General features: G+C 36.1%; 2 protein-coding genes across 3 annotated transcripts in view; one reads left to right on the plus strand and one right to left on the minus strand.

Annotated features, from left to right (window-relative positions):
• The window catches only part of LOC125654160 (uncharacterized), a 95,713-nt gene extending 93,944 nt beyond the window's left edge, over positions 1 to 1,769 (minus strand). The window contains exon 1 of the mRNA XM_056145909.1: positions 1,411 to 1,769. Within this exon, the coding sequence (XP_056001884.1) occupies positions 1,411 to 1,572 (162 nt within the window). The 5' untranslated portion in view covers positions 1,573 to 1,769. The remainder of the gene's footprint in view (positions 1 to 1,410) is intronic.
• Positions 1,770 to 6,704: 4,935 nt separating this feature from the next.
• On the plus strand, positions 6,705 to 18,741 carry LOC125655701 (uncharacterized). 2 transcript variants are annotated; one of them, XM_056145910.1, is made up of 2 exons: positions 6,705 to 6,895; positions 17,854 to 18,741. In XM_056145910.1, the coding sequence occupies exons 1-2, from the start codon at positions 6,821 to 6,823 to the stop codon at positions 18,481 to 18,483; spliced, it is 705 nt and encodes a 234-aa protein (XP_056001885.1). In that variant the 5' UTR covers positions 6,705 to 6,820; the 3' UTR covers positions 18,484 to 18,741. The 2 variants fall into 2 exon arrangements, with proteins under 2 accessions (XP_056001885.1, XP_056001886.1); XM_056145911.1 differs by lacking the exon at positions 6,705 to 6,895 and adding an exon at positions 10,896 to 11,020.
• Positions 18,742 to 19,300: the final 559 nt, after the last annotated feature.

The raw sequence follows: 19,300 nt of genomic DNA on the forward strand, positions 1-19,300 counted from the left end.
TTAAAAACCCAGTTTATTTGAATCAAATATAAGAAAGTGTTTATCAAATTAATCATAAACAGCCATTTTTCAGTGTTGACATATGTGCGGGAATGTCTCCATATTCAAATACGACTTCTCGTTCTCAAGGAAAGATGTCCTAAGAGAAAAAAAGTAAAAGGTTGGGAAAAAACCAAGCAAGACTTATGAAATAGATTTAAAAAACGGTTGAGGCCATTTTATTTTAAATTGACTAGAGAATTTCCATGTCGGGTAGAATTTAAAGAAACAGAAAATGTGTTTGAAAAATGAAAGTGTTAAATTGAATGACGAGACTAAAACTTTATTTTGAGACAATTAAGTACGTTTTAGTTCATGCAAACTTAATGTTTGTCAGTTTCTGGAAAGTTGGTCGGGGCAAGTGGATGTAAGGTCAGGTCTAGCAAAAATCATTTGAAGTAGCCCGACTGGTCTAGTGCTAAAAAAGTAAATGTCAAACCCTGCTAGTCTATTGTCAACAAATCTGGTATCATTCAAAAGATCTCACAAAATAATGCACAAATGTCACAGGATGAAATAATTCATATTTAACATAATAATATAATTTCATTACGTTACTGATTTCATCGTAAGTCGTTTCATTTCATTCATATTCATGGGGATGAACGTTGATTGGTAGAGAGAAAAGTGTGAAAGGTCAGTATGGTTTTTGTGTAGTTGTATCTTGTGAGTTGTTTTACTGGTTTGGTGCTATATAAGCAAGATTCGCGCCAATTCCAGAAACTAACCCAGTAACACTCCAGACCCGGACTGAGTGACTTATTATTCACATATTGTCATATCAAAGAAACTAAGTTTTACTACAGTTTCTGTTCTTCCGAGTTTACGGTAAGATTTTGAATTTACTCTATTGGTAAATATTTATCTATTACATTAATTTATAAATATTTTGTAATCATTATTTTAATATAACTAAAAGTGTGAATGATAGAGTGAGAGAGAACTTAATTACATGTATTTTACATATTTTTTAGATCATCCTCCAGAATTAGGAGATAACAATAAAGAACTTTAGAACCCGAACCACCAGTGTGTTTTGATTTAAATACATGACGGTTACACATGTTTAAGGTCAAATGTCAATGTTAAGGTCACCAGGTCAAATATTTTGGTGTCAATGGAAAGACAAAGAATACACATCAAAAATGAAAGGCCAAGGTCTACTTCTTCCGGTGGAAGATGGGACCAAGGTTAAAGTTTTTTTGCCACAGACAGACGGACAGGCCACAAACTAGAATAAAAATGTCATTTTACACCATGTTGGGGTTTTGGCAAGCCTCACTTTAGGAGGGGGGTACTATCTAGGAGTGAAACTCCCCCTTTGATGGGCATATGGGGGCACCATCAACACATTAAATTTCTGACACGTACATGATCTGTGGCGCTGAGCGTCCCGATAACCGTCATTGCCGCCTCCCTCGCGACAGTGCCTTTACTGGGTGTCCCCGCAGGACTTCTGATTCCGTTAACAGCCATTTTCATCGACCCACTTGTATCCAAAACAACCACCACATTTTTCTTCTTGGGAACCATAGTGTGAACATACCAGTTCCTGAAAAATAATGGCTTCGTTGCTGTAAACACGAAGTTGACGAACTGGCTGCAACCACAGAGGCTTCTTCTCCATTTGTTTTCAATTTATATAGACATTTAGGTCTACATGTATAAAGATCTCCTAGGGTCTATCGGTTGAAGAAGCTCACGTGCTGCATGTGCTCCAACGGGAAAGTGTTTCTACCTTCAACGCAGAAGAATTCTCTAGTACCCATTAAAGCATAGACTACAACTAAAGTCGGCTGAGACTTGGCTTGGCTCAATATTTGGACTCTCAGACGCCGGTGAAGCACAGGCAATATGTTTGTGTAAATAAGTTTACCTCTGTATTTATATTGTTTATATTTATATGTAGATCTATATTGTTTTACAGAAACAAGTGCCTGTGATAGAAACTGACTATTCAGAACAACTTATGAAGGTGATCGGTGGGGAAAATAAATGAATGGTTCTGTATAGCAATAATTTCATTCTAGAAAGTGGGGGGGGGGGGGGGGGGGGTTATCTTTCCTTAAAGTATTCTATGAATGTAAATTGATTGATTGATGTTTTCCGCCACACTCAACAATTTTTCAGTTATCTGGTGGCGCCCAGTTTTTATTAGTGGAAGAGAGAACCAAGATACAATGTACCTGGGAAGAGATCACCGATCTCCCAATCTAATTAAAATCAGGTCTTCTCTAACCGTTACACTCCAGGTCTTCTCTAACCGTTACACTCCAGTGCATCCCGAAAGTAAACACTCCAGTGCAACGGTTAGAGAAGATCTGATTTTAATTAGATTGCCGATCTCCCGAAAGTAAACTGGGAAACCTTCTCACTTACCGGCGCGAGCGGTATTCGAACTCCCACCGACAGGGTGTTAATGGACTTGTATCCCAAGTAAGATGTAAGTTATATCTAATATCTATAAATCCCTGTCAATTCATTTCATATCATACTACTGATACCTGTATATAAAACCTTGTGATGAAATGCCAATTAATGTGTCAAGCCTCAGTTAATTTTAGTTCAAATATTGCTCCCCTGATTTACGAACACATTCCACGAAGTGCCCCAACGAAACGGCCTGAAAACTATGAAAATACACGATAGTTTATGCTTATCTTAAAAACTTTGATGCGCAAATTAGAGTTAAACCATGAGACCTTATTAAAGAAAAATTCTCGTCATACCCTCCCCAGCAGTAATAGCTAGGGAACCCCCTCCACCCACCTACCCCTCTTCGATGTTTCTCGTTCCTGTGAAACCTAAATAGCGTACACATGAAAACAGTGGTGGGATACGTTGCATTTCCTCCCTTTCTGTTACATTTGATGTCGTAGCCCAGTCTCTGGAACTGACAAGTGAAAATACCTGCCTGGAGTAGAGATCCTCAGATGTGACACCCATACACGGAGATGAAATGTTAGATACGTGTGCCTATAGATCGGATGCTTCGTGGTTGTAATATCAGCTGAGATTCGACTGGACACATTGTATTATCCAGCCGAGCCAACTCTCAACCAAGCTATATAAATTATCACGAGGTAATGAATGTAGATAGATGTTGCCACTATAAATGCTGATCGGATAGAATACTCATACATGTATCTATTTCGGATATTATACCCATAAATGTACCACCCATAATGTAGATCGAATATGACACCCTTATAGGCCCTAAATATAGATCAGATTAACACCATTAATTGTAGATCAAATGTTATACTCATCATTGTAGATCAGATGATAATATAGACTGGATGTGACATCATAAGTGTACATCAGGTTGTTCTGTCGATGAGATATTAACGTAGGTGCAATCTTGGTGCATTATAAGCCATGATAAGGACTAAAACCTGTCGGCAAAACAATATCACGATAATCAATTCTATAAGTGGATTTTTTTTTTGGGGGGGGGGGGGGGTATACTTCGCTGCTATATAGAATGCTAGCTTACAGAAATCTAGGGTCGTTCCAGGCTTTCCCATCACAGGTCCACTTCTTAGCGGGGTACTGGAAATAATTCCCTTCCGAATCTCCAAAGTACTGCCACAGCAGAAACATAGATTTCTCCGAATTATCCCGGAATACACTGGCAAATGTTCGGTCAATACTCTCACCAACAACCGAATCCGACTTCATGAAGCAAATAGATTTTGACACTAAGCGGTTAAACTGAAGATCTAGCTCCAGATCCGAAGGATCGACATTGCAGCAGAGATCTTCATTTCTGAATGCTTTGACGTCATTGTTCCTGTAGGCTTTTTCAATCAGATTTTTATTGTCTTTTAAAACGTCCACGATCTTGTGTAGTCTCTCTTCCAGAATGTGGACAATGTCGTCCAAATGGTTCCATACGGTGAAGTTCAGAAAGCTGACCGTTGTGTCGTTTGAGTAGATCTGTTCAATGTCCGTAAATCCCAAAATAGCGTCACTGAAGAATTGTATTCGCTTCTCCAGGAGTTCACCTACTTTTAGTGCATCTTCACATTTAGCTACACTAATTACACAGATAAACAGACATGTAATTAACAACCCACAAAATAAAAGACGCATGTCAAAGATGTAGTGAAGAACTGGAATTCAGGAGACGACATCGATGTGAAACAGGAAGGATTTAAAGATTAGGAAATATCACGATTTTCTTCCGACAATTTTTAAATTTTGTTAAAATGCACGAGGTTCAAAATGGGTGCTCTGTACAAATCCATACAAAATATGAAATCAATTCGAAAAATGAAAAACCACAGGTACACATAGGTGTCAATTCAAGCAACAATGAAAAACCACAGGTACACACAGCTGTCCATTTAAGCAACAAAACATACTTTCTTTAAAAACTATATTTTGAGACCATCATAATTATCTGACAATTCCCATGTAGCATACCCCGTGGATGCCTCAGACGAGAATTATAAACAATGGTCCAAACACCAAGTGTATAAATGTTGCTGGGTTGATAAAGTGCTATCAATGGCCATGTTATTGCAGGGACTGGTAGAAAAGTCATGGATTGAGGAAACAAGCTAACGACTTTCCTCGTCTTTCATAACATTTTGTTAATGAATTACTAGTAGTACGCATTTTCTTCGAATGTATCAGAAACATATGTCTCTGAATGTACTGAGTACGAAGTGTGTATACATGATATTATAATTTGACTGGATATCTTCAAGAGATTATGTCTCAAGGCTACAATCAAAATATGCATCATATCGTCAATTACATATAATATTAAGTATATTCTTTATATCGTTAGTTCTATTCTTTGTATAAATTGTATTTAATTTGTTTTGGTAGGAAATAATTTTAAAAATGCCCTTATTAAAAGGCATTACGGTCTGAATACCTTAGTCTATTCTTTATATCTTTAAGTCTGCTTGATATGATATGAAATGAAAAACCCATGCTATGATGTCAAATCCATGTTTTACATAGTCGGATGCACATTATATTTGGTCTAAAATCTACAGTGTTTAGACTATTCTGTATTGTATTAAGTCATACTCATAACTTAAATCTATTTTGATTAAGTCCACGTGATATGATATGTATTGTAATGAAGAAACTACAATATGATGTCACAACAGTGTATTGTATAGTCGGAGTTCTGATTTATCTTGTCAAAACTATATATACCTTGAAGTCATTTTCGCATGACACGTGGTTCACATTTATCAATATGAAGTCTAAACATCTCATAAGAAGTCATTTTCCTATGACAGTTTGATGTGACTATGTGTTATTAAATCACTTTTATAGGATTGATTGAGAAAAATTTAAAATATGATAAGTTACTTCGATACTTCCTGTCGTGTTAAAATATAGCATCAAAATAACGTATAATTGATTTGTTATATATATGTGATGTTGCGTTCTAAGATTTCCATTTCAATGCTTTGTATGAAATGAATAATTCTGAAAACGTCTGTAATGCACCACATTCTGGGAAAACTCGGCTTTGGAGAATACTCTTGCTAGACATTTTAAGAGCAGGATGTTTCTCCAGTGGGTGTGTTAAGCTCAAGAAATAAAAGTAACATGGAATTGGTAAGATTGATATGGTTATATGGAATTGGTAAGATTGATATGGTTATATGGAATTGGTAAGATTGATATGGTTAAGCTGAAATAGGCATGTGTTTCTTATGTTCCTTAGAGACCCAGAGAAGTCCTTTCTAGATTTGGTCCAAGGGAATTTATAGTTTCGGAAAATGTCTTGGAAAATCTTTTAAACAATAACTACATGTATTCAAATAAATATCTACTTTCGATCTCTGAAAGAACGATCTATTGTAGAATGAGAAAAATCGTTGTCGTTTTGGACGCTCTTTTGTCCTATCCATGCCAAACAGAGAAAATGCATAGTTTTAAACTTTTGATCAAAAATTGAATGTTTATTCCTGTGTTTACTTGCTGACTTGTGAGAATACGAGCTAAACAGGCGCGATCTCTTAGGAGACAGTTAAATCGGGCTGTCTATGTTCATGATCGTAGCGGCAACGTTGTGCTACATTAACTAGTGCTACGAGATTGAACGAACATCTAGCTACATTGTATACATAGCTATCGCTAATTCATACAATACATTCAAAAGACTTAAATATCTAGACTAGCAGCTAGTCTAGCTGTTGCGATCTTGAATGCAGTCCTGGTATCCGGTTTTCAGGACACAACTGCGACTATTTGTCCTACAACTTTTGAAGCAACAGATGGCCGTGTTTCGTAGATACGTCTATAATAACTGAGAATAAAAATGTACCCGGAGACAATCTAACGAGTCCGTTAATGGCTTGTTGTCTTCCAGAAACAAAGACAAATTAAACATCGTTCCACGGGCATCATTAAGATATACGCATTTCAAGACCCTCTTGTTATCTCTGTTGCAGAATCATTAAGCGGGGTATTTTACAAGAATCTCTCCCTGCAGCCATTTAATTTCAAGATTTATCAATCTACCATTATCTTGGAACACATATTTGTTCATACACTGTTAAAGTTCTTTCGTAACCAGCCTTTTAATCTAATGCAGAACTGAGGTAGGAAATCGATCTTATTTCCTGAAAAAGCACTAGATGATGATGACAAGTCACATGCCCCCAGTATCATCAATTCACATGCACTGCGCAGTCGCCGCAACGATCGATTATTTCGAATGATAATACCGACGCTTATAAACAATTGGAAACCATTTCCATTTAGAGGGTGGGTACGAATGGCGTGATTACAGAACAGTGCCGTCATGGATCGTTGTGTTTCAGTTTTCCTCCTGCTTTCTGTGACTTTTGTTTCTTCGAGATCTTTTTCATCGTCGGAGGTAAGCAAAACAAAACATGAAATAGCTCCATGTATATGCTCTGCATGTTGTCACACTAGGCGATGTATAGGGAGATATAATAAAATGTCACTCTGGTGATTTAACACCTCGATCAAAACAAATTTCGAGTCTGATCTGAAAAAAAAAACCATGTAATGTAAAATTTTCTAGAATTTCGATTTTTTTCCTCGTCTATTTTGTTCCGGAGTACAGAATAGAATATGATTTATTTCCAAATTAGGGCCCTCTCGGGCATACAGCATACATGATTGTTAACATTTCAATGTGCAATGTTTATTTTTTTTTTAAAATGATGATAAAAAGAAAAGAACAAAACAAGAGCAAAATGTGCACTATTAGTATGAGCAATGTTCATACATGAGACATTTTGAACATGATAATACTTATTTGTAATATATGTAAGTACCACCGTGTATCCTAATGCAAAACAGTCAGACATACACACAGAAAAAAATAAAATATATACATGTACATAACAACACTACATGTAATAATAGTAAAAGTTACGTATCTATTTTCTATTTTTAACTTCCGAACACAATTTATATGTCATACAATACTTGAAATCTTCGGAGTCGAAATCCGAGTGAGTTTCCGATGCATGTGAGCTTCATACGAGAGTTTAGCAAACATTTTAATGCTATACCAAAATAAATGACCGGCGTTGTTGTGAATGTATTAAAGGATGGAGTTAATGCTGTACTTTGTAATTATTATTTTTATAAATTTTTCACATGTTTTGTTCAATTATTTGTATTTTTAAACATAAAAACTCAGCACGGGCCTGGAGTTTACTCTGTTGACAAGCGCGGTTGTTATAACGATGAATTATCATTAATCAAATATTGGATAACGACTTTTAATCACCGATCAGCTCCGTCTAGATTGACGCAATCAATATAAATATTGAAATTCTGATATCGGTCGTTGATGCTGCAATGTTGCAACGCGGAAACGGAAGCACGTGGTGTAGATTCAGTTCAGTAAAGATAATGAAATTCGCTGTTTACACGGAATATGGATTTACAATATCACTCAATACGACCACTTGTTATGATGACTTAAATAACAATTTTAAGTGCATGAACATGTTCAGCTCAACAGGGTACCGGTACCTTCGTAGACTAACAAATATAGAATTCTGGAGACAGAGATTTTTTAAAGAATGCACTAATTCTGTCTTTCAATTTCTTGAGGATATTCATGCATCATGAAATTTTGGAAATTCATTTGCAATTTTTTTTCACTTTTAGACGAATTATAAAAAACAAATAGAGGTCATAATTTAACCTTTACGCAATTACAGTCTACTTTGATTTACGCTTTATACATATAGAAAATAGTTAGCGGGTGTCCACTCAACTTACGCAACACAAATTAATAACAATATCGATATATGAGAAATGTGTGTGAAATGTGCACGGATTAATAGAAATTAGGAGTAACAAGAATTTGAAAGTGTTGTCAACTTTTTTTTAAAAGATCATTTATACTTCATTTGCAATACTTTGACTTAAGACTGAAGAAAATACAACATTTTTTAAAACTTTGAACTGACTTTTTAAAATTCAACTTGTCACTTGATGGGGATTAAGTAGCAAAGACATAATTATTGAACCAGTGCGTACAGTTATATTGCGCAGTAGTGCTCCAAAACTCGGGCGCTAACTTTCTCAATTAGATATGCTTGATATATGTTTAGAATTAAATGAAACATTTATGAATTAGCAGCGCTAGCACAAACAAAGACAGCATAGAGACGCGTACAATGAATAATTAAGTACGTGGAAGGTTACACACACTGTTTTTGAAATATACTTCTATAAAATCATTTCGTAATGCTACTCTCTTTTGCAGCGTTGTTTTCACTACATTGCAATCTGATACAAATGGAAGACCATTATCATAGTGTTAATGTGATAACTGGTCTTGTGATAAGAGTGATAAACTGACAATTCAATACTAACGGAAGACCATATAAAAGTGATAATCAGCTGATCTCTTGATGTACTAGAAATTATCTGGAAAGATTACTATACTAACTCATATTCAGTTTCAGAAATTTCAGTGAGATTGGGATGGAAGGTAAATAAATTAATGATAAATTCTTTTCTTTAGACAGGTTAGCACAAATACATGTAGTATCAAATAACTAGTTTATATTGTGGTCCTGTACAAAACATATTCACAGAGATCCTCCAGAGGTATAAACATGTACATGATATCACCACAGCTTCTGACAGACTCGGGCAACTGATTCCATAAAATTGTAGACTTGTCACATACACACAAAAATTGTTTTTGGCAGAGCACCAAACTGTGCAACAATAATTAAAATAAGGAAAGATAAAAGCGGTATAAATTTTCAATAATGCAACATTTGACAGAGAATTTTGCAGACACCTAAAATACTTATTTTCTGTGAAAGCTTCTTGCATCGAGAATCAATGTGTACAGACCAAGTAAGGCATTCATCTATTTGTACAGCAAGAAGTTTGGCCGTTTTAACAGTATCTAAAACAATATCTCCTACTTTGGTACACATTTTTCTACACTTTGAGAGTTTTTGTACTGTACCAATCAACATACATGTACATTGTGTTTTCCTTAGGTTCATCATAAGTTTATTACTTAATTTCCATCCATTTCGTGGAGTTTGAAAGATCCTCGTGCAACCTTTGTTCGATAACATCAATATATTTATGTGAAACATCCTGTGATGTATCATCTGCACGTATAGAGACACATGAGTACTTTAGACATTTAGTATAATGATTAATAGTTAATACTCGATACTGTCATAAGACGCAAGTGTTTGCCTTTTAAAAAAAACCATCTTTTTTTTATCCCCATTTGGGCCCTAGGGTGAAAATGAAAATTGCAAAACTTTATTGCACATCTACAGGACATCATCAATCATCTCCTAAAAGATGAATTGGCTACTGCATAAAATGTGAGAGGAGTCCTGGGAACCAGAATTTTGTAGAAAAAACGCTTTCGATCCCCATTTTACCCCCCCCCCCCCCCCCCCCCCCCCCCCGGGTGAAAATGAAAATTCCGATACCTTATTGCACATTTGCAGGTTAACACCAATCATCTTCCAAAAGATGATTGGGTTATTGCGTAAAATATATGAAGAGTTCTGGGAACCAGGTTTTTCTAGAAAACATCATTTTTACCTCCATTTGGCCCCCAGGGTGAAATTGAAAATTTCAAAACTTTATTACATATCTATAGGATACGACCTATCGTATTCTAAAAGATTCATTGGTTACTCTTAAAATAAAAGAGAAGTTTGAGGAAGATTAAAGTGTGACAGACGGACGAACGGACCAGTGTAAAACAATATACCCGAACTTTCTTTAGAAAGTGTGGGTATAATGAAGAACAGTGGGCCCAATAATTACCCCTGACGCACTCCAATTGTAACATCTTTTTCATCAGACAAAACACGTTTCCATTTAATACATTGCGATTTTCCACTAAAAATGCTTAGTAAGTAAGTAAATTTTATTTAAAGTCGGTACTATGATACATTCAACAAACCAACACAAGCTTTGTAGAGCTTTTAAACCGACTATCACATATATCAAATAAAAAAAAATACACATAGCATGCACATATTTATATTTTAGAGAGAGAGAGAGAGAGAGAGATCACAGATTAGCCCCTGAACCCACCCCACGAGGGATTCAACCGCCACAATTAAACTTTGTGTCCCCAGCCATTCTATCATTGGTCAAGTCCGCCCCTCCCCTTTTGGAAAATACTGAACCCACCACTGATTTCTGCTATAAATAAATCAATACTTTTACCTTTACATGATCTATTTTTTGAGAGTTGATGAGGGAAGTTTACGTCACTTTCGGTCGTCTGGAATTTGTCGAATCGATGCTAATTTACTGTCAAACCAGCGGAAATAGACATTTTTGTAAATTACAGTAATCATACTTAATATCACTGTCCACCAAATTCTATTGGCATTGTATCCTAAATTGTGCCCAACTATCTGTTAGAATGGATGCGCTGGATGAAATCACAGTCTAGAGGTTTGGATTTCTGTATCATTGTCTTCCAAGTCCTCCAATGCCGCAATCGATCAGGGTCTGTATAACGCTTTCTTTCTTTTTTCTCATTAGAAAACGTCCTCGGAATCGTTGGACGAGGAAAACGATAGAGCTACTCAAAGACGTTCATTGTGTCAATAAGAATGTCGCTGATCGAACGCAATGTCTGGAGTTTGCTTAGAAACACAACTTTATTCGGTTTTTATTATTTACAGATATCATTTACTAATACGGTAGACAGACATCATCTCTGTATTCGAATTACTTTCTACATTTGATAGCCATTTTTGTTATATAGTTAACATTAATTCATGGGAGAAGACTCCATTGACAAGTATTTTAATGGACGTACCTAAAGGAATGAAGATTAAATATATTCACATTTCCCTGTTATTTGTCAATAACAAATCAATTTCTCAATAAAAGCGCTGCACTTTCAACCTCATGTATAAACCTATATGAATGTCCAGGCTGCGAGTACTATTAAAGAGAGATATGAAACAATTGAAGCATGGGACAATTCTGTATAGTAACTAGAAGAATTAGTAGAAATCAATGGTATTTGTTTTTTATTTGTAATTTATATCCCTTCGATAACTTTTTACTCATACTGATACGTCACCAGCGGTGGATGAAGTGCCACAAATTCAAACTCATCCATGACACTCGGGATCGGAGCAGACAGGCTTCTCTATATCGTGTCAACGCCTCCCGTGACATGGGACCATAAATAAGGTCTCATCCGAATGACCCGTGACTTTCACTTCTAAATACCGAGCGTTCGAAAAAGTTGTCACTATCTAATCTTTATGATGTAGGTTTGATGATGCCAAGGTACGACCGGAGCTCGAACCCACAGCCTTCCGGTCCCGAGACGAACGCTCCAACCACTGATCTATCGCACCCGTTACAAATCAATATATCTTATCTTTAGTTTGTATTACATGTACCAATCGAAAGAAATGAGGTAGTTTACAGTGTTCTTAAAATGCTCATAGCAATGCCGGTGTAAAGAAGAATTATGACTCGTCCCGAAAAATTAACCCGGGGTATTTTTTCGAGGTTGAAAATTGAGACAAAAACCGTAGAAATTTGATTCCTTCAGTAAGCATTTCAAACGTCTCGAAAGCTTTTATTGATGTAATCTGTAGGACGCTTGTTTCGCATGTTCGATTCCCGACGTGTCCATCGATCATTACACGTGAAAATCACGGAACTTTTGAGGAGGCTTTAAATCTTGATATACAAATGTACCATGAAAAATCGGTGCGCATAGATAAAAATGTGTGACACTTCACCTAAGCTGGTCACGTTTCATCGGTACGCATAGATAAAAATGTGTGACACTTCACCTAAGCTGGTCACGTTTCAGTGAAATATTCTAGGCCTAGAATGGGACACAAAACGAAAAATATCACGTGGGATTCTCAATAATAGGTTCGAGTATCTCGTCGAACTGTGCCCTTTACAAATAAGTTCAAGGTCACAGATTACTACAAAATTTCAATATAAGTTTAAAACTCAAATCAAGGTATTCTTTTTGCTATTTTTTAAAAAAGAACTAAACATTTTTAAAGCAGCTTTCTGTAGGAATATGGGTGAATATTTAAATGAATCATGTTTCAGAATCTGATGATAGAAAGTCATAACAAGTTACAGGACTGCAGATAACGTTGTAGACGAACTCTTGTATACAAATGGGGGGGGGGGGGGGGGTATTAAATCACACTACCCATAGTCCTCTGCGTCTCCTCACACAGAGGTACTACCAGGTACCGCATAACACATACTGATGCGGAGTGACGTACCAATATGGAATAATGTACGTCCGCGGTTACAACTCGGCCTAATTACATAGCACAATAAATGCGCACTTATCATCAGAGGTTTCATTCAATAAGAATAAAAAAAAGTTTCATAAATGAGTTGAATTAACAAGGTGCAAAATTGGAGTATATAGAAAAAAAGAAGAAAGAACAGTTCGATAAAACATTTAAGTACATATCATAAATATGTAACTTTTCTACTTTCATTTCAAGAAAAAAAAAACAACAGATCCAGCCATAAAACGTGCGAAACAGAGATTGAGAATCAATTATGAATTAAAGTCGGGACTAGTCGCTGCATTTCGTGTCTTCGTAGAGGCAAGATACATTGTGTTCTTACTACAACTCATCGTCGCAAGCCATGGAAAAAAGTATAATTTTTCAGCTGATGCCATTTCTTTCTGATGACCCCATCGCCATCTTTATGAAAAGCTCCCTATCCCACAATGCCTGCATGGTGTGCAGACGAATTCTGGCGGAAGTTTTGAGTATTAAATCATTGCTGTGTAGCAATAATAATTCGTTTTATTTCGTCGATGTTCGTGACATCATGACGCATTACGTAGTAAATCAAGTGAATAGTGATGCGGAGTGACAACATCCAGCGCTCTTGTCAGGAAACAATGGATCTAGGACCTTGTTCATCTCAAATTTTAGATTGATTGGACCAGAGGTGTATTTTGAAATCCCAGCATGCGCACAATCAATCCACCCTCACTTCTTCGAATGAACTTGCCTAATTCGTTTTTATATTACACAGATAAAATAATTTATATTTTTACGAACATCGACGAAATAATATATTTAGTAGTTGGGCAGTATTCTTCAATAAGCAAATGACACAAGGGCTAATTGCCTGCTGCTATCATGACGCCATTTTGTTTAATCTAACTTCCATTGCAATGCCGTTATTCCTCTCGGTGCGGTTCTAGGACGTAGAAAATCGGGAATCAATTTCAATGCTACGACCGATAACGAGATACCGGAATCAATGGATATGTATTTTTGTGTTTACGCATGATATCAGCTTTCTGCTGAAAGCATTTACATTCCTTTGTATTGATATTACTGGTGAATATTTCACGTGGTGTTAACTGATGCTGACAAGTTTTAGTTCAATAAATTATTCAGTTTGATGATTTACTGATATTCATTTTAGGAACCTTGCAACATCGTAAGTCAACTGATGGAGAGAGAAAAGGGGGATTATCGCAGGATTTCCCCTATAGTCATCATGTAAATGTATCATGTAAACTCCGCTTCTAACCTCACCCTAGTTATGGTCCGTAACTAAAAAAAACCAATAAATAAAATAACCAACAATAAAAATCTTAAATCCCCACAACTTGGGAATGTTTGCATATCAATATGACTCACGGTGGCCCTGATGATATTGAAAAGAAATTTGTAAATTATTTACACATATTCTCATGTAAACCTTTCAACCCCCGTTTTAGTCCCACCTTAGCCCCCAGCTGGCATGATTTGATCAAATGATAAAACTGCACTGGATTGGATTGCTTGTATATTTTAAAATATAGCTGATATAACCAATGCTTCTTGAGAAGATTTAAAGAAATAAATACATATGGATTCCCATGTATTTATTTTTGATCCCCTGTTGTTGTTCCACCCTACCTCTCTCCCAGTACCAAGGTTCAAACATAATTGATACTACACTACCTGAGGGTGATTGCATACTAATCATGATCTTTTTTCTTGAGACGATTTTCTAAATTTCTCCTATGTATTTTCATGTACAACTTTGAAGCCTTATTGTGACCAAAATCTACCCCCGGGGCATTAATTTGGATAAACTTGAATTTACACTACCAGAGATTGCTTGCATATCAGATTAATCCTGACTCTATTGCTTTTGAGAATAAGATTTTTAAAGATTTTCTCATATATATTATCATGTAAAACTTTGATCATCAGTTGTGGTCCTATCCTAGCCCTGATTGGCCATGGTTGGTACAATTTTGATTCTATACTTATGAAGGAAGCTTTCACATACGTTTTGTTTTTTCCTGATCCAGTGGTTCTTAAGACGATTTTTAAAAGATGCTACTTTATATTTTTTTTTATATTTCTTAAACATATTTGAAAACGGTATGACTCTTCGTTTGAATCAATATTTGATCTCCTTCACCCAAGGATACTTTGTGGCAAGTTTGGTCAAAATTGGATCTGTGCTTCTGGAGATCGAAAAAGTCAAAAATGTGTGAACTTTACAAACGGACGTATAGACAGACAGACAGACGAGATTGATCACTGTTCGTTATTTTCGCCTTTCACGGTATAGGTGATCAGAAATGCTCACTTAACTTTATAGCTCAAGTGACCTTAAAATGAATATCAAATTTTGTCACATCATGTAGCTCCAAATTGATGTTAACGACAGGTAAAACATTTTTGCTTACTAACTGTGAACACATTGATTTTCGTGGTTAAAATGTCCGTGGCTTGAGAAGCGTATTTGAGGAAACTTGATGTCGTCCTTGAATGCAAATGGTTTTGGTGGTGTGAAAAGAAGCATATTTGAGGAAACTTGATGACGTAGTTGAACGCTTTGGTTTTGGTGGTGTGAAATTCACGATGCTTCAGACTCACATTGAGTAAGACCTGATGTCGTGGTTGAACACACTAGTTTTTGTGGAGTGAAATTTACGTATTTGAGGAGACTCGATGGTTGTGGGTTGTATTACTCTCAGATAAGATGTATGTTTATACAGTATCTACAGAAATTCACGTATTTGAGGAGACTCGATGGTTGTGGGTTGTATTACTCTCAAATAAGATGTATGTTTATACAGTATCTACAGAAATTCACGTATTTGAGGAGACTCGATGGTTGTGGGTTGTATTACTCTCAAATAAGATGTATGTTTATACAGTATCTACAGAAATTCACGTATTTGAGGAGACTCGATGGTTGTGGGTTGTATTACTCTCAGATAAGATGTATGTTTATACAGTATCTACAGAAATAGAGGATGTGACCATCCGCAAATTGATTTTTCTTTGTGTCCTTTCGAATGATTTTATTCATATAGGTTATGAACTATATATATATACATATATGCACATAACTACTTAGCTTCCTTGTTTTACTTCCGCTTTACCTGGGGGAAAAGAACGACTCTAATTGATATATATGTGAAAGTTTCGTTATATGCAAAGGTGCTTAATGCTGGGGTCGTTATTCTTTATATATATATATATTAATGATTTTTGATTTTTACTTATCATCTATCTAATGTTTTATTAACACCTTCGAGGAGGTAAAGTTTTTGGTCCTGTTTGTGTATTGTGCGTTTGGGCGTCTGTTTGTATGCGCGTATATGTACTCATTTGAAGACAATATTAGTATTGCCTAACATAACAGGTTAAATTTCATTGGAAGCGATCTGTGCAGCAGTATAACAGAGTCTCGTGAGCTTCTGTGAAGGATTTGTGCAGTTGCTTAAAAGAAGAACCGTATGTTATTTCTTTGAATGAGGGAATTCCTCACCACAGTTTTAAACCACAGCGTCTTTCTAAATATGTTAAGGATTTATTTTGCACAGTAACGAAACCATCACATAACAATTACCTGTTAATGGGTGTTCACTTGCAACATTTGTTGTTGATTAAATCCACGTCATTGCTGAACGTATATGATGATGCCAAATTAACGTTGTAGCGTCTCGTCACTGCAGAAACAATTTGATTCGAACACGAATGAAGCTCATGGCAGCCGGTTGAAAGGCTCCGCGCTCACTTTTGATTTAAGTTTCACCATCTCGCTATTTTCTCCTTTCATAAAAGCCTCAGATCAAAAGTGAGCTCGTCTAATTTTTATGACCCTGGAGCATGGATTTCTGAAAATGAATAATTGTCTCGAAAACGTAATTTATCCATTAACTCTTGTTCTATAAAATGTCCTAAAGCGCTAACACGCACGTAGGGCGGGCAACGATGCTAAGGCGTGATCATTATGACGTACGGAAATCAACAGGGACAACGTTTAAACACCATAGACGAGCTCCCTTCATTTTAATCGCTTTTGTGACCAGAAAATATTTATTCTAGAATTATAGAGAACAGCATGTTATTTGCGAAAGTTTTTGATCGATATAACTCCTACGAAAGACCTTTTTCTATTGTCAGTCATTGACTCTATGCATGGTCTTTATTTTCAAAAAATAATTAATTACACCAATGCAGCATGCTTTATCGGAACATTGCTTTGAACATAATGTTTGATGCTTAAGATTCTTGTGCAATTACCTTGAAAGTATATTGATTATTCTGTCAAATACAATGCACAGCATTGATTTAATGTATCATTCCTGTTAAGCTTCCAGAGAAATCACCAGATTTTGGTAAATGATCGTAGTGGGTGTGTTTATAGTATTTTAGCAATACAAGACTTTATCTTCTACAGTATTACATGTATATTGATGTAAGTTTTTGTATGTTGCTTGACGTCTCTGAGAGTGACTAATTCTTGAATGAGAGGTAAGATAACAAACAAACAAACAACGTCCCACTCGAGGATTTTTCACCCATAGACATCACCAGCTTTAGTTGAAGTGCCACAAATTTAGACCTATGCATGTCGCTCAGGACCGTGGCAGTGAGGGTTCTCTATCGTGTCCACGCCCACCATCACACGGGACCTTTATTTTTAAAGTCATATCAGAAAGACCCAAACTTTTACGTCTGATGTCCGACGCTTGGCGAATGATCAGTCACTACCTACATTAAGTGTCTTAGATTTAATAAGTCGTCGGGATCGAGAATCGAACCGGGGTCTCCTGTTTGCAAAGCAAACGCTCTAACCACTAGGCTACCGCGGTAAAGAAACGTCAGAACAAGAGTTATCTTTCCTTAAAGTATTCTATGAATGTAAAAGTATTCCTCTGGTAGAGAGATATCGAACATTTTCTAAAATGTAAAAATGGGCATTGCTCATATCACGGTCAGACTTGTTATCAGATTGAAGTGTTACAAACTGTTTCTTTTTCCTGCTGTTATTGGATTATGTCTATCTTTACAGATTCGTTCGTTACAAAAGAGGTCTGTGGAAGTAGCTGACCAACTCCGTCTGGAAGATGAATTGAAGAGAGTCAAGCGTCTTCAAGAAGACCAGGAATTGTCAAGAGTAAAGCGTTTTGATGAAAAAGAATTAGCACGGCAGAAGAGAACTGATTTGGACAGGGGGAAGAGAAGCGACAACGTCGCTTTGTCACGAGTCAAGCGTCTGAAAAGAGCAATTCTGGAAAGAAAGTTAGAGAGAGATATCTTACTACACCGGATGAAACGAGGCGAAGTTGAACATGATTCAAAACATGGATCACATACGAACATCAACCAACACAATGCTGTTAAAAGAAACAAGGAAAAAAAGAGAGATTTTAAAAAGAAACGGATGGAAATGGCGATGAAGAGGCGCGGATATATGGGAGAACATCGAGTTATGAAGAAAGGAGATCCAAGATTTCACAAGAACCGACCCCATTTCAGACAAAGAATGATGAAGCGCCGTAGGTTAAACAAGAATGAACGAAAATTTCAAATCAGAAATATCCTGAAACGGCACCATGTGCAGCACCATCGTAGTGACGTGAAGAAACCTAAGCGACATAACAAGAGGGAACATAAATTGAATTCTAGGAACAACCCATGAACAGTTGTACATATACTACAAACATTGAGTGCTGTTAATGTCAGCTGACGGTTTTTATGGAAGAGATCCACCAAGCGCACATGTTGTTAAAAATATTTCCTGAATATTTACTGAAACTTTTGATTCTATACATCACACCTTTTCAACAACCTTTAACAAGATGTCTTTTATATACTCTTTTGTACGAAATTTCTTTCTCTTTTTTTATTTGTCATGATATAAAATCCATATTTTAATTAAAAAAGATCATGGAGGTAAGCATTTTGAAGCATCTCTTTTCTGAAAGTCCTTGTGAAGATCACAGTGAATTTTCTTTTGAATTTTGTCGTACCCGCAGATTTAGAACCCTTGGAGTGTAACCATATAATAAATAAAAGTCAGAACATCGCATGTCGAATAAGTAAATATGGTTCTCTCTGATTGATGGAAACAATATTTTCTGACTCTGATTTATACCCAAGAGCAAGTTCGCCACAAATCAATCTCGAAATGTCCATTCAAGATCCCTCTGTCGACCAACTAAAGAAATACTGTCATTTCAACAGACCAATCAAATTGCTTGTCTCAAAGAGAACTTGATCGAGACAATTAAAATGGAGGGGAGCTTCAGTATCACAATAATAGTATTTGTAGTAAAATGTCCAAATGTTGGCCAATGGAGCATCGGATTCGGGAATGAGATTACGTGAAAATCACGCTCTGTTAAGTTAATTACATAATATACAATGCATAACACAGTGTGCAAAAATTGCAATATTTCCCATTATTTATTAAATTTGCAATTCAATTAAGAAGTTGATGGTGTGTACACTTTAAA

Source organism: Ostrea edulis, chromosome 7 (genome assembly GCF_947568905.1).
Source record: "Ostrea edulis chromosome 7, xbOstEdul1.1, whole genome shotgun sequence".
Classification (NCBI taxonomy): Eukaryota; Metazoa; Mollusca; class Bivalvia; order Ostreida; family Ostreidae; genus Ostrea; species Ostrea edulis.

Excerpts from the sequence above, each read along its gene's own strand:
- LOC125655701 (XM_056145910.1), top strand. The coding sequence starts at position 6,821 with ATGGATCGTTGTGTTTCAGTTTTCCTCCTGCTTTCTGTGACTTTTGTT. Across the intron at positions 6,896-17,853 it reads GATCTTTTTCATCGTCGGAG|ATTCGTTCGTTACAAAAGAG; the intron begins GTAAGCAAAACA and ends CTATCTTTACAG.